Source organism: Orcinus orca, chromosome 5, assembly GCF_937001465.1.
Source record: "Orcinus orca chromosome 5, mOrcOrc1.1, whole genome shotgun sequence".
NCBI lineage: Eukaryota > Metazoa > Chordata > Mammalia > Artiodactyla > Delphinidae > Orcinus > Orcinus orca.
In genome coordinates, this window is record NC_064563.1 from 134,062,187 (window position 1) to 134,078,885 (window position 16,699).

The 16,699-nt window shown below is 37.8% G+C and overlaps 1 protein-coding gene across 9 annotated transcripts in view; it reads right to left on the reverse strand.

Annotated features, from left to right (window-relative positions):
• The window catches only part of GRIK1 (glutamate ionotropic receptor kainate type subunit 1), a 426,140-nt gene that overhangs the window by 43,558 nt on the left and 365,883 nt on the right, over positions 1-16,699 (reverse strand). For 5 of the 9 annotated variants that reach the window (XM_033418174.2, XM_033418170.2, XM_049710493.1 and 2 more), the window contains exons 8-12: positions 12,603-12,710; positions 10,382-10,426; positions 5,196-5,309; positions 3,160-3,363; positions 2,266-2,489 (exon numbers count right to left, since the gene is read on the reverse strand). In XM_033418174.2, coding sequence (XP_033274065.1) covers positions 2,266-2,489; positions 3,160-3,363; positions 5,196-5,309; positions 10,382-10,426; positions 12,603-12,710 — 695 coding nt within the window. Of the gene's footprint in view, positions 1-2,265; positions 2,490-3,159; positions 3,364-3,943; positions 4,089-5,195; positions 5,310-10,381; positions 10,427-12,602; positions 12,711-16,699 lie in introns of those variants that run through there. The other 4 variants (XM_004264500.3, XM_033418171.2, XM_033418173.2 and 1 more) reach the window with 3 other exon arrangements.

Genomic DNA, 16,699 nt, shown 5'->3' on the forward strand with positions numbered 1-16,699 from the left:
TGGTGAGTAGGAATGTTGAGTGGATAGTATTGACTAGGGGAGAAAGGAGGTTGCTTTCTTAACTGAAACAGAATGAATTTAGAAAAGGTAGGGCTCTGGTTCATCAGGAGGTTATAGAGGAACAGACAAAATGAGGAGGGGAAAACTACTGAATGCTACATTATTTTGACATATTCTGGTGGTAAAAATAAGGCCATTTAAAGGCACACTTGGTGTCAAATGTAAAAGAGAACTTTCAACCTGTATGCTTGTGAGAATTTCTGGTTGCTGTTGACATGTTTTTTTCTTTCACTGATTTTGGTCAAGTCAGTGTGATAAATGATGTAATTACTTGCTCATCAACATTGTCTTGCCTATTCTACTCATTAGCATCACTGTTTAGACAAAGCAGTGAGCTGGGGAATATGGAAACTCACTTCTCTGTTGCCCTCTGCTGCTTGGATTGCTCTACTAGCCTTAGAATCACCCAGCAGGTGTGGGCCCCAAATAGAGGAATGGAACAACAAGCCAACACAAGATTTCTAATTTATTGTTAGAGAGTACATCACTTTAGGGTGGTCATTTATTCAATGGCCATTCTAGGGCATTATTCATTTCACTTATGAGCCAGTAATGAGAAATGCCCTTCCAAAGGTGAGTTATTCATCTTTGAAAATTTGATACTCAAAGCACTATCATCTTTAATTATTTAGAGCATGGTTATTCAAACTTGATGCTATTGACATTTTGGGGTAATTCTTTGTTGTAGGGGGAGGGCTGTCCTGTACACTGTAGGATGTTTAGCTACATCCCTGGACTCTACCTACTATATACCAGTAGCAACCTCCACCCTCAGTTGTAACAATCAAAAGCTATTTACAGACATTGCTGGAAATGTCTGGAGGATAAAATGTTCCCTGGAGGATAAAATCTCTCCTAGTTGAGAACCACTGATTGAGTATTAATGTATCAAAGGATAGTATGACTCTACATACTGACAATATACTATTTTATGAGGTAAGACACATGGAAAGAAAGCTTTGGTCATTATTTAAAAGTAATTTAATATCTGGACAAAATTTGGAAAACAGTCTAGGATTTGGTAATGGTACACTTTATGAAGTATAGAGAACTTTGAAATATTCATTTCATATTGAACATATGTGACTCACCCACACGTGAGAGCACACATTTATTCGCTTTTACTATGTCTGCTTTATGGATCTGTAAGACATTTCCAAACTAGGTTATTTTTCCCAGCTTTCTTTATAATTATGCTAGGGAAAGAGTTACCTGGCATTAATCAAAACCATACAGTGAACAATGACAAAGGACTAGCATGAAGAAAGATTTCTCTTAGAAATTCCTGGAGGGAAAACACAAATTGATTAGAGAAAAAGTTCACTGAGTTTTGTTGAAGGATGAAAAAGGTTGAAAATGAATAGAGGACATAACAAAGCAATCATTTTTTTACAGGGTTTGTCTAGGGATATCTACTGTCTAAGCCAACAGAAAGATAAAGCAGCTGTGTTTCCAATTCAGTATCAAAGGTATTTAGAAAATATGATCTACTGAATGGTACAACAATCCTTTGAAAAACTGTGTAGAGCAGAATGGTTAAATGTAGGGTTATCTCAGAAAATAAAATCTAAACTGAATCATCAGGGTAGCATAAAGATTTCATGCCTCCAGACTGGATATATAACTACTCTTTCTTTTTATTGTTATTTCCAGAATTCTCTTGTTAACTGTCTAATTTTTTTAAAAAATAAATTTTATAAAATTTTCAAAGTATTTGTTTTTATTCCTGAGGATTTCAAAATCTTGTTTAATCCAGTGCTTCTTATTTGCTACAACAATTCCTAGCTAACTTTTTCTATTTTGCTTAATATTTGCGAATATTCCAGGGATCAAGAATCTGGACACAACTTTTTTCTTTCCTGTTGAAACATTTTAGATTTATTAGCTGAGCTATTGCTTTTGTGGCAATATAATTCAGGGAAAAATGGGTACATAACCATTTTACATTGCTTTAAGTACTGATAAAATGAAATTAATATAATATATAAAATTGTCTTCCTATTATCTTTTAAAATTACCTTTATGAATAATTAGAAGATATTCATTTATAGAGTGGCTTTTATGAGGGAGAACTTGACAGAATAGAACACCAGGCAAAACTAAAAGAATACTTTGAAGTTCTTGAACTCTGTCTACCTCTAGAGCATACAGGTCAACCTGAGACTGACATAGATCTGTTGTAAGTTTAGTAGTTCTCTAACTTACCTTGCGATCACAAAGAGTACACAACTGACTCCTAAACAGGCTAAAAGCACATACATCCAAATGTCAGGAGATAGAGGGTTGAGGAAGGAGAAGACCCCTGGATTGGTGCCATTGGGCTTATGGTAGAGAATGCTGATGCCCAGGGTCATGAAGGGTTTGGAGAAGTCTATGACTTTTTCCCGCACGTAAGTGATGGTAAGAGGAGCCACCGCCAGATCAGCCCTCTGCAAAAGCAAGTTTGAACTTGTCACCTTAGTTGTCTACCTTCCTGGTGAATGTCTAGACTTTTCCTGGTTCTCCTGATTCCTATTCTCAACTCCAAATGCTTCTCACACAAAAACCTCCTGTGCTGATTGACTCTAATATAAAAACAGTTGATTTACACAGTTATGTTTACAAAATAGTATTCATTAGCAAAGAGAAACCAGACAGTGTGAAACATACACACACACGACATATATATATATACACATACATATTCTGGAACTAAATGGGGGAAAGAAAACTGCAGAAGAATGTCTTTAAAAAAGAGCATGTGAGAAAAGTAAGAAATGAGCAACTAGATCATAAAAGTAGTCGATGAGATTTTGCTCTGAGCTGCAAACTTCAGAACTCTTTATCTAATCTAAGAATCATTCAAGTTTATTCTTCAGTATGAGGGATGGGCCCATAAATTTTTATCCTCAATTTTTCATTACTTGCCCTTCTAAGTGGGGAAACTACATTGGTAGGTTGTTTTCTCCCACTTTTCAAGCCATTTTTATTATTTAAAAAAATAAATAAATAAAACATGTCTTCTGACTCAACCATTTTTTCTCTTTTCTTTTACTTCTTCTCATTATGCACTTTTTTTGACATTTAAGACCCCTATGTAGGAGATATAGTTTTGCTTACATGATCTATAAGTTCTTTGACCATTCCATTCCACTCTCCTTTGTCATTCTGAGCTCCATATTTGCCATCAGGGACAAGTTTAACATCATAAATGAAACCCAGGATGTTTGACAATTCCTTCAATAGATCCAGGCAATATCCTTCAAATCTGTCATTTCCATACAGGGGCTTATCAGATTTCCTGTACATCACATAGGGTTCTTCCTATATGAAACAAATCACATATGAAACCCTGTTATAATGAAAGGCAGAATTTACTTACACAAGCTCTATCAACAGCCAGAAGATATAAAATATTTGAAAATTATTTTTAAGATTTGAGAATACTAAAGAAAGTCACTTTCCCTTCTGCCTTTGCTAAACTCATCTTTTGTACCTCCTCTACAAATATAGAACACTTCATATATTATTTCACTCCCTCCTCTCTCTTTGATTGAGAGGTTTTCCCCTCCACTGCTGAGGGCAGAGCTGTGAGTGAATGGTGTCATAGAGACACAATCATTTTTGAACTTTAGGTCTGGCAGAGAAGGCAGGGGACGATCTGATGTCTGGATGTCTGGCATGCAGCTGTGCCCACACCCAAGCTTCTAGTGCTAGACCCACCCTCCCTCCTGGCTTTTATCTATGAACTTCACCTACTTATAAAAGGGAAATCTAAATCAGCAAATATATTCCCTTGTTCTGCAAACTTCCTGTCTACTAAATACTCTGAATATTTTAATTTTCTCATTTCTCAGCTAAATTGCATCTCAACTTCACTATTCCCTTATTACTTACCTATTTTTTCTTGGTTTCATTCAGGATATCTTATTCAAAGGCCATTTCAGTGTCTTCTTTTATCATCGGTTCCACTTTCTTATTTGAATGCATCTTAGAGCTCACATCTGGTAAATTCTTTGTTTATATGCTTATGTGATAAATCCCCTATCCTATGAATAATGGACATTTCCTTAAGTCTGCGTATCTATAATCTTATTAATTAATTTGAATAAATAAAAATTTATTTTTATTATTGATTTATTCTCATTTGAATAAATAAAAATGTATTTTATTTTATACAATCATAATAGTTACTACATTACTGATCTGTCCTTTGCGTTTAGGCTTATCCTCAAACAAACTGATAGAAGTAGAAAACTCTGTATTTCCATGAGAAAGTTTCAGAGAAAGTAGACACCAGGAAAACAAAATGGTTTTCATTTTGGATGAATAATTCTCTGAAGCTAACTGTTTCAGAAATAAATTGGCCTGACATCATGGACTAAATCAAAACAGGAAGGTCCAAAAGTGAAGATTTTAGAGGTGGCAACTCCCTTTACTTCTTGGATTAGGATAGAGAAAAGAGGGAGAACGAACAACTTGTGAGTGCACAGTTGCTAGATGGGGGCATGACAGGGGTTCCAACACAGAGTAGGAGGTACTTTTACCTGGGCTTTTGAGGGCAGTTAATAAAGGGGCTATTTACAGAGGAATGAGCAAGACAAAGGGAGGCAACAGGGATGGTGGTGAGAATTGCACTGGGATATAGACACCCAGGGAGCAGCATAATTAGGAAGCTAGGGTTGAGGCAGAGAGGGAGGAAAGAGTGTTCCAGGAGTCCAGTGCAGTTAGCATATGGAGGCAGGATCATTGACAGGATAGAAGCTATGGCTGTGAAGGACAGAGGTTCTGACAATACTGTTGGGAAACAGTGGAAGAAATCTCCTTGGGTCTCTTCCTCCACTTCCCTGGTCTTAGTCTCTCCTTGGTTGAAACCAACCAGCAGCCAGAGAGCAAGGGAGACCAGCTGGGTGGGTCTAGAGAGTGGAGCAAAACAGAGATGAGAATGGATTGGAGGTAGGAAATCTTCAGAACAATGTTGGAAGCTGATAATTCAATCTATTATAGGTACACACAAACATATGCTTCTAGTGTCCCAGTTAAACATAGACATTTAGAGAGAGAGTTGTTGGCATGAAAAGGATAGTTGAGGAATCCTTCAAGGTCTAGAGTAAGAGTCTGGATAAGATGCCCTGAATTCCACATAGTCAACTTACCAGAATTGTGGTGATGATGAGCGTTCGGTTGGCGAGTGAATCGGTGATATTATTGGACCTGTCTTTGTTGCCGTCTGTCATGTTAAGCCCACTGTTGGAGTTCCAAATCCCAATCTACACAGAACACATTACATCAGAGGCTGCTGGCAGTCAGTGATGGCATTTATGCTAAAGAGAGGTCCCTGGTACACCAGGAATAGGCACAAAATCTCATAGTCTGGGAAGAAGACAACAGGGCATCACAGTGGAAGCTACTAAATGTGGGAAAACAAAACAATGGAAGAATGAGTGTGTAGATGGAACAGAAAATTTGTGCTATGTGGGGTGGAGTAGGGGGAGGTCCTTTTGTTTTTAATTTATTAAGTTCAATGTTCTGTTTTAAATTAAGAATTTTTAAATGAGTATTGGATTTTCTTCCAATATGTATTTGTTGAACAACTACTTATATGACAGGGATTCTTCTAGGCCTTGGAGGGCATAGCAGTGAACAAAAGAGATAAAAATTTCTGGTCTTGTGGAGCTTACATTTTATTGATACAAACCTTGTGTTACCAAAGTATTACTATCAATGCCTTTAAAATTTATAAGAAATGGAATGGAGGAGGCAGGATGGATAGTGGAGAGATCAGGCATCTAAAAGGGAAACGTAAATGGAAGAAAAAGTGTGGATGAGCAGTAAACTAAGTTCTAGGCCTATTTTACTGGAGGAGTCAGTGCTGGGTCGGGGTGCCTCTTGTGAAAACTAGTAGTACTCTGTTCATACCTTCCTTGTACCTCTGTTCTGGACCTTCTTCTGTTATTATCATCTGTTTACCTGTCTTGTTTGGTCACTTGACCATGAATGCCTTCAGTAAAGGTATTCACTTTTATTGCTTATTGATCTTTTTATCTATCACAGAAGCAATCATTGTGATTGGCAGTCAGTGAAGCCCATTGCTCTTTTAAGAAATAATAAGCCAAATTTCCTCCAGTGGCAAAGTCATTTCTGGGTTATAAGACCTTGTAGAAGTATATTGATTTGTTTTGCCTCTGGGGACAACCTAGGAAAAGAGCCTCAGAGAATCGAGCACTTTGAAGCCTTCTGTAGGCGTTTACTGCCAGCCTAGTGAGATGGGATGCAAACCTGGTTGCAGTGTGATATTGGACAAGATACTAAACTTTCTGAGCTTTCGTTCTCTAACTATAAAATATTTTATAGGGATGCTGAGCATATCAAATGAGCAGAGGCATGTGAAAGTGTTGGTATAAGCGCTGCACAAACATTAACGAAGGACATCTGAATGACTGCCTCAGTAATTTCTTTAAGCTTGTCCTGTTATGAAAGAACTTGGAATTGTTAGCGAATTTTTTTTTGAAATTTATAAGCTGATAAAGTAAAGGAACTATGAAAAACAGGGTCAGTTTAGGAACACCAACACTTGGACATACTCTGGGATGGACAGGGTGGACCTATGCTTGATCTCTAAATATACTCTTCCAATAGGAGGACACTGGCTAGCTGGACAGAGTATGAGCTTTCCAGATATACTCTTGTCCAGATTCTAATTTTGCAATTTACCAGCAATGTGACCATGGGCAAGTTAATTAACCCTGCTGTGGCTCAATTTCCTCACCAGTGAAATGGAGACATTAGAGCTTTCCTGATATTTAAATAAAGTTTTACCTGTGGGAATGTTAGGCTTCTTTCCTTTTCTATTTATTTACTTTGATTTACTGCCTAAATGCAGCAGCTGATAATTCATTTAGCTTGACAAGTATTCTTTTTAGAAATATAAATTCTTTGAGGAAGTTGCAAGTACTGTATCACACATTCACACATCAGTGCGAACTATTTCAGTTTCACTGTCTTCTTTCTATACTTAATTAGAGCTAGTTCGTTGGTGACATAGGAGACAGGTCTAGATAAATGGGGGTTTGGGGTATTTTTTGCATTTGAAAGTATTCCATCCTGTCTATAGAGAGGGTATTAGAGGTAGGATTAAGCTGCAGGTTAACACCTTTAATAACCATTCAGTCTTTCCAGGATCAAGAGCGATGTTCATCACTTAGAATGCACACAACACATGTCTGCTGATTAAAGAATCTTTTCTTTGTCTGGCTTTAAACCCAAGAAAGGGAGACCATATTTTCTTTCCTCTCTTCTAACCTCCACCCCTACTCTCACTTTTTTGGGGCAGGGACCCTCGCTTCCAGGAAACGTATCTCAGGCTAACCACAACTGGGAATCTATTGGTTTTCATCCAAAGCTATGCTTTAGGTTGTGAACAGTTGACTTCTAACTCTATGAAGACTGTGTCTAAATTGGGCCCTGGCTGTGCTTTTAATTAAAGCTTGACTTAGGCACTGGGGAGAATGGAACCTAATTTTTAATTAAGTATTGAAAGGTGGAGAAAATAACTGTGTTTTTAGCCAATTTGTTAAGTAATGAAATGTGTTCTCTGTAACTCTTATTTCTATTAATGTCAAGTGTTTAAAGGACCTATACTAATATTTGCAAATGGCAGGGTTGAATGGCCTTGCAACATCACTCCCTTTTAAAATACAAACTTGAAATTGTAGACAAATACACCCCACAGCTTAACATCTGGCTTTTTTTCTTTTATTAACCTCACTAAAAGTGTGGAAGATCAGATATCATTGCTGATGTAGTTCTAATCAAATGATTCCCAAAGTCCCATTCAATGTAACCTTTCCTCCCTAAAATAAGAAAAAGGAGATTATTTTTTCCTACTATCTGTGTAACAGAAGTTTCCTCAAATCTAGACTAAAAGAGTTTCAAAGTATAGTAACGATCAAGCTATTCCTGGGAAGTGGACAGTTTGGAGTTTGGAGTACGTATGGAGTTTGAATGACCTCAGCCTTCTATTTTCAAACCTTTTAATCACCAAAGCAGTAGAGTGCGTGTGTGTGTGTGTGTGTGTGTGTGTGTGTGTGAGTACGTGTGTGTGTGTTTGTGCGTGCGTGCATGCATGTGTGTGTCTTTTGAACCTAAGTTGTCCACTGACTTTACCCGTTAATTGAAGTAAATGAACACGTGAAGGAATGTCTCTTTCTGAAAAAGCAAGATTCCATGATTCATGTGTATTAGGGAGAGGGACACAGTTACCCAGATGCCAGGGTGTTTAGCATTTCAGTCCTGTTCTCCGACCTTGGAGGAGGGCTTCCAGGAAGCGGAACCTCAGTTTTCAAACTGTAGCAAAAGCAGTCAGCAGCAATTCACCAGTGAGAAGTAGTGGACGGTAGACCAATTATTTGTTGGGAGGAAGGCTCAAAAGCGAAATTGTCTGGCCCTGCCTTCTTTCACTTTGTAAACTGGCAGGAGGGAGCAGCCATTTATTATCTCAGACAACAGAGGGAAGCATTTTAAAATGAGTGCCCAAATGCCATTAAGCAAACTTTTTTAAAAGAAGTAATGCAACGAAAGGATGCTCAGAGAGTGACTAATATCTATCTCCCAAACCTGGTATGTGAGTCACATAAACTCAAAATCCAAAATTTCGGAGTGAAATAACCGAGCACCTAGGGGAAAAAAAGTGTATCTGTTTTGTGTATCATGAGCTTTATGAACACATATTTTTAGTGATGGGTTTTGTAAAGACTGCTGTATCCGTCTTTTGGAAAGAATTTCAGGCAGACTCTTCTCTACTGAAAAACGTCAGAGCGCAGAGAAGAGCTTTTGGAATTTGAAGACAATGGGGGTGAATCCTTCTCTTGTAAGATGGAGTCTTGTAGGGAAAGGGCAATGTGTTTGTTGGGTCTCAATAGGTCTCATGTGCTAGCACTCAGGTTACTGTAAATTGTTGATGAGCAGGCATAACACAAAACACCACATCACAGTGTATACAACTTGCAAAGTGGGCAACGATAGGTCAGCAGGAAGGAAGAGGCACAACGGCATGGAGGTAGGAGGAAAGCCAAGAAGTGCAACCCTGGGAAGTGGGGGCGATTATTGCAGTTTAGTGACAAATAAAGGACATTCCCCTCCTCTGAGTAAAATTTCAGGGCTTAGATTTCATTCCCTAGGATATTTGGTTTGAATTAATTCAACATTGCATAAAGTGCCTGGAGTCTCAAGCTGGATTAGTGTTAATAAGCTTCTTTCTGGGTGCCAGTTAGGTTCATCTACTTATTATCAGAGAAGAGATGGGATTGCCTTCCCTGTGCCTTTGGTAGCCTGATTCACTGAAGATGAAAACAAGGTTATTAAACCCGTTTTTAAACCTTTTTTTTAAACTTAAAAGCAGGACATTTTGGAGCTCATCTGAGTACTACCAAAAGGGAGACAAGGTTTTTGACTACAGGGAGAAACTGTTTACACTTTCTATGACTTAACTTATAATTCAAAAGATGAAAGTGAACCTGACAAAACTGTTCAAGTTGAACAGTAATTTAAGGTCCATCTGTCAATCAACAAATAGTTTAGCAAGTGGTTTTAGAGAGAGAATGAAAGACAATGTTTGCATATCACTGGGGCATTTTCCTGATCTGAATGTTTGTAATGTCTAACATTTGCTTCTGTAATAAATCTGTGCACATTCTTTGACAACATGATACTAGGTGTTATGATTTACAAGATAATCTCATTTCCCTTTCAAAACCTCTAATGTTTTTGTCCTCTGGAAACTGGGGTTCTAAAACAAATTGCAAAACAAAATGCACTGACAATTTTTGCTTTACTGCATAAAAAAAGATAGTACATAAGAAAAGGGAATTTCTAAAAATGGCTCGTATTTTGTGGTGGTGACATTGAAGGAGATGTCCCAGCCCTTCTGAGCCTTAGCCTATCTGACTAGTCTGATGGATCAAATCTACTGTTTTTATGCCCTTTAGGGAAAAATATTTAGTGATTCGAGAAAGAATATCAATGACCCAGTGTCTGCTTCTGTTGCAGTTACCTGCTTTCAGTCCTAACAGGGACGGATCCTACCCGGGAGAAACAAAAATAATCTAGGGGGAAAAATTTAATCCATCATTATTTAATCTACCTCAAACCTGTTTCAATTCACAGGCAATGTTGTTGAGAGACAACATATTCAATCATCCCCATTCTCCTTTTATATGGAATATCGCCTCTAAACTGCAATTGGAGAGCTACTGGTCTGGGAAAACTGGAAGGATGCAGGTTTTTCCTTTGGTATTTCCCACTCCACCCCCAGATTTCCTGCAGTTTTTGTCCGTGTACAAACCTTCTTCCACACTTTATATAAGTGTTTAGACACTTCGCCAGCAACCTTGGTTTTCAGAGGGAAAAATAAAAATAGCACTTAATTAAAATGGAGCATGGAAGCCAAAAGGTATCATGGTGATTAAGTGTTCACAGCATTACATTCCCCACCCATTATTGGGAATCTTGTATCTTAATTCAATATAAAGCCTGAGAATAGGTACAGTAAAACGATGAACCAAGTACTGGGTCCCACAGAAGTTACTTCTACTAGGTGGTACAACCTGATTTTCACTTTTCCTTTTGCACACCAAATAAATGTCTTAACGTTCTTTTGAATATGCACATCTATGCTGCAGAATTAAAAGGTCTTTATCATTCCTTAAGAAGACATGTTAAAGGACATGTTAAAGATTAGTCAATCGACCAATGAGAAAATAGGCTTTTTCTAACAACTTTCCCTGTGGACCCTGCAAAAGGCTGACATGAAAAGATTGCCCATTTCCTCCCTTGACGCCTGAGAAGGATAGGTTGGCTTCTCCCATTGCTTTAAGGTTTAATCAGCCTTCTCAGGCACTGAGCCCAAGTCACCTGAAGAAAGAAATGTTATTGCAAACAACGAAGAGATAAAGAAACAAATTGAGAAAACACTTTCATCTAATTCGATTTTGCTTTTGTTGGAAAAACACCAATAGAATGTGCATAATATTGACGTGTATAAATAGCTGGAAAAGCATAACAATAACTTCATCTATTTCCTCACACATCTGAGCCAAAAAGATGTTTCTTTAACAGGTTTTGTTCCCTCTTCAGCTCTGTACATTAAACGGAGTGGAGAGGGAGAGAGAGGCATGTATAGAGAAGAAGACATTTTCTTTAAAAAAATCATTATAGGCTTTTAGTCCATAACAATATTATTTTCTTTCCTTGTGTCCCCTGTAGCCCAAATTCCACATCCATTATGGAGGCTACGTTGATGCCTTGTGCTCTGTCAGAGCATGTTAACCCAACAGACAAGGAAATCAGAGTGAAGAAGACTGAGAGAGAGACAGAGAGACAGAGAGAGGAAGAGAGAGGCAGAGAGACAGAGACACAGAGAGAGAGAGGAAGAGAGGAGATGAAGAGAGAGGGCATTTTTAAAAGAGGAAATCTGCGTGACTAGTGTGAACTCTCAAAGCTGTGAACTAATTATTTTCCTCAGACATTTCAGCACTGGTGGTCACCTTTTACATTCAGCCTAATTAATCTTTGTTTATTTTAATTAAGCTATTTGGGGGTGAGGTATAGTTAAGACCTTAAAAAAAATGTGTCTCAGTTAACAAAAGCAACAAAACAGAAATAGAAACCTTATCTCATTTTAAAAATCATGGAAATATTTCAACTAAGTAAAACTGATTGTTCCCAAAGCCATTCTTTTACATTAAGCTTTTTGTCCCCTATAGTGAAAAAAATGTTGGCTTATAGAGTTTTGGTGTTCAGATAGTTGTTCTGGGGCTTCAAAATCTTTTTTTTTAAGGTTCTAAAGGGCAAAGTCTTCACACTATAAGTGTTAATTATCCCAATGCATAGCTGTGAATATGAAAATTGGTATAATAAAGAGGAGGCAAATTATTTTATTAATTAAATAGCTTACATTTGCATTGCTCTAAATAGTAACAAGAATGGAACTCAAATCATTGAGAGGTTGAGAATTATAAATAAATAAGCCTAAAATAAGAACTCAACATTAAAATCCATTTTTTGGCATATGTCCTCCTAAAATTAGGGATGCAAAGTTAGTTTGCTTCAGTAAGCCTTTTCTATCCTACTTAATTTTGTCCCTCTGTCACCAGTCTCAAAATGGAGTAAAATTAAAATTCATTTCTAAGTAACCCTTGGATGTCATTCCAAATATAAATCATAGACAGCTTCTGACTTCCCAAGTCTAAACTCAATTTCTTAAAACCTTTGAGAAATGAGGCTAATGACATCCACCCCTAAGGTTATATATATGTGATAATATAATGATACTTGTATATAAACGAAGCACTATATAACCATTAGCACTGCTATTAATAGCACACACAATTTAAGAATCTAGCACGTCAACATCTATCTGCATATCAGGGAGAGAGATCTAGAAAACTGGACGTAAATGAACATGCTGAGAGAATCACCTTATCATTCCCCTACTTGTTTGTGCAAGTAAAAATGTATGAGCAGTGCTTTTTTTTAATTTTCAGATTTATTATTGAGGAGGTTACCTTTTCAGTTCCTTCCTCTTTGAGACTAATAATGTCCAGATCAAAATCCTTCCTCAAGCCATCGGTTTTATTGAAGGTGATACGCCCAGTCAAGCCATCCCACTGAGCCTATGAACAAAAGGAACGTGGCATTACTGTTTAACACTTATCATAAGCCTAACACCATTAAAACTGTAATACCTCAAATTCATCACAGTATCCAATTATTTGGTTTCATCATGGTGTTATAAACCATTGTGTTGGTTCAGTAACTTGATACCAGAGCACTTCACTGTTTTATTAGCACTCATTTATTTCGTCAGTTCTAAAATTTTAACAACAGTCAAATCTGTAATAGTGGCACTTTAAATGGGGAGTTTGGAAAGAAAGACTGTAAAATTGTCTGCACATGGAGTAAACAAAATCTGGGAAGTCATAATATTCAGCTTTCTAAGGTCAATCCAAATTATTATCAAATTGTATTATCAAATTTTTAGTGTGTTTGTGATTTAGTCTTTCCAATGTCATTTGGGTATTATATTACTTTCCTGTGGCTGATGTAGCAAATTATTACAAGCTGGTGGCTTAAAACAACAGAAAGTTATTCTCTCACAATTCTGGAGGCCAGAGCAGAAGTCCAAAATCATTATCACTGAGTGAAACCAAAGTGCCAGTGGGGCCATGCTCCCTCTGGGGGCCCAAGGGAGACTCGGTTCCTTGTCTCTTCCTGCTTCTGGTAGCTGCCAGCAATCCTTGTCTTGTGGTTGCATCACTCCAGTCTCTGCCTCTGTGGTCATTCTGCCTTCTCCTCTTCTTCTTCTGTGTAATCTCCTCTACTTCTCTCTTATAAAGACAGTTGTGATTGCATTTAGGGCCCATGCAAATAATCCAGGATAATCTCCCCATCTCAAAAATCCTTCATTTGGAGTGACATCACCAAGACGGTGACACAGAAATTTCCTGGCTTCCCTCATCTTCACAAGGAGAAAATTAACTACTATTCAAGGACAAGACACTACTGAGAGAATCCTAGAACATGGGGGAGAAGCTGAAGCACCACCCCCCCGTCCCCGCCCCCCACAACACAGAGACCAAGAGAAACTGCATTAGACGGTAAGAGAAGTGGCTACACGTTGACTGCATTGCCCTTTTCCCAGGCCAGCACAGCAACACACAGAGAGGTCTCTCCTGAGCCTCTGGTTCCTCCAGGGGGAAAAGAGAACCCAGAGGAAAACCAGCTCTCCCAGCGTTGTGGGTAACATTGCAGGAGCCCCTACTCTGATCTTGCCCCTCAGGGATTGCTTGGGGATGTGTGGGGCTGGACCACTGGAAATCTGACAGTGATGGAGATGCAGGGAGGTGTTCGCAGTGACCACCACACAGATCTTGGCAGACCAAGTTCATTCCTGCAGTTCCCAAGTAGTAATCCTAACCAGAGGCTTTACTTATCTGAAAAATCTAGTTGGAGGTACATTCTGACCAGAGAACTAGGTAGGCTATAGATCTACTTGATTCAGATCCTCAAATAAGGAGTTTTGCCAGCGTTGGAGCCTGGTTTGCCCACATCCAGGCAAGGAGCTGAATCACAGCCCCACCTGCTGTGAAGATTGTCTTGTGACCCCATCTGACCAGAAGGGCTGGAGACAATTCCAGGAAGCTATGTGGTCCAGTGGCACACGAACCAAGAGGTGAGCAGAGCCAAGAGTTTGCAGAGCAAAGCCAGTGGCCCTGTTCAGTTAGGGAACTTGTAATGTAGGTCAGCTTCAGTTAAGACAACAAACAGCTTTACTGGATTTCGAGTTGCTTGTCCTGCTGTGCCTGGACAAGGAATCTAATTCATAGCTCTACTCATTGCTGAATACAACCTTCATCTTGTCTGGACAGGGAATAGAACTGGAGCACACAGAAATAGCCCATCCATCAGCCTTATGTACAGTGGTACTGGAACAGAAAGCAGAGCTTATGGCTTTCCCAGTCTGCAGAGAAAAACTTGTGGCCTCACCTGACCAAGGAATCAGTGCATACTATTTGAATCCCCAAATAATGAGGGTGAACTCAGGCCCTGGGTCTCATCGTGCTGTCCTGCCAGGACAAGGAAGCTAATTTGTAGCCCCATCTACTACTGTATGTAGTACCTAGTCCCAACCTTCTAGTAAGCCTTACCAGAGAATCCAGGCAACCATGGAGCCCATCCTATAGCCTTACTTGGGTAGGAAACCAAGCCAGCAGTCCCATCCAACTGTTCCCAGGCAGTGTCACAATCCTCATCCTTGTCCTTAGAGTTTGAATTGTTGCTTTGCCTCAGAATAGACCATAATAGCAGCCCCCACCTGCCCAAGGACATTACCTGCAGACACACCCAGAAATTTAAACTAAGCTGACTGGTCAAAAACTGTCTTTGCCAAAGCAAACTTGTAAAGTCTGGAAGAAGAACCCAAATGCCCAAATGTGCAGATGTCAATGTAAGGAATCAAGGATCACAAAAAATCAGGTCAATATGACACCACCAAAGGAAACAAATAACTAAAAAATGGGGATCTGTGAACTGTCAGACAAAGAATTCAGAATAATCCTCTTAAGCAAGTTTAGTAAACTACAAGAAAACATGAACAGACACTAAATGAAATTAGGAAAACAATGCATGAACAAAATGAGAAATATGATAAAGAAATAGCAACTATCAAAAAAAAAAAGAACAAACCTAAACAAAACAAAAAACCAAACAGAAATCCTAGAGTTGAAAAATGCGATAACTGAACTGAAGAATTCAGTAGTTTCATAAGTAGAATTGACCATGCAGAAGAAGAAAGGTCTGCAAGATAGGACAGTCAAAATTACCCAGTCAGAGAAGCAAAAAGCATTTTTTAAAAGTGAAGAAATCCTTTGGGAATTATGGGACACAGTGAAAAGAAACAATATTTGCATTACAGGAATCCAGGAAGGTAAGGAGAAAGAGAAAGGGACCGAAAGTATATTTAAAGCAATAATGGCTGAAAACTTCCTGAACCTGGGGAGAAAAATGGACATCCAGATCCATGAGGCCCAAAAGATCCCAAATAGGTTGAATCCAAATAGGACTCATTATAATTAAATTCTCAAAAGTCAGAAAAAATGGATTTTTTTTAATGAGAGAGAATGTTTTATTTTATAGATACATAACTATGGAATATATATAGTTTTTTTATATTATATGTCTGTATATATATTATAGTATATATATAAAATATGGTTATACACACACATACATTCAAGACAATACTTTTAGTGGTTCTGATAACATAAAGCATAAAGATTTAAAATAATATTTGAATAATTACAAAAGTTTTCATGCCAAACACAGTGCAAATGACTTATGGAAACACTTTCTAAGAACACTCATTTTTACTGATTCAATCTTTTCAAACATGATCTCAACCAATACAAAGAACTTAATAATGATGTATATAAATCACTATAAATGTACTCTAATTTGATCAATAAGGCTGTCAATTCAAAAAAATAACAATATTCATTTTCTTCCTCCTGGAAATAGGATTCTCTTCAGAATGGTTTATTATTTGTTGGTAACTTTCATTATCTTATGTTCAAGTTATACTTAAGAATTAAATAACTATGTTGAATTTGTATTTTTCATTTTTTGTTGAAGTATAGTTGATTATAATATTATACTAGTTTCTGGTGCACAAAAATGATTCAGTATTTTTACAGATTATACTCCATTTAAAGTAATATCAAAACAATGGCAATATTTCCCTGTGCTGTACAATATATCCTTGCTGCTTATCTATTTTATACATAGTAGTTTATATCTCTTAATCCCATTCCCCTATCGTACTCCTTCTCCCTTCCCTTTCCCCACTGGTAACCATGAGTTTGTCCTTTATATCTGTGAGTCTCTTTCTGTTTGGCTATATACATTATTTGTTTTATTTTTTAGATTCCACGTATAAGTGATAATGTAGAGTATTTGTCTTTCTCTGTCTGACTTATTTCACTAAGCATAACACCCTCTAGGTCCATTCATGCTGTTGCAAATGGAAGGATTTCATTCTTTCTTATGTCTGAGTAATATTCTTTATCCATCCATCTGTTGATGGATAGTTACGTTGTTTCTATAT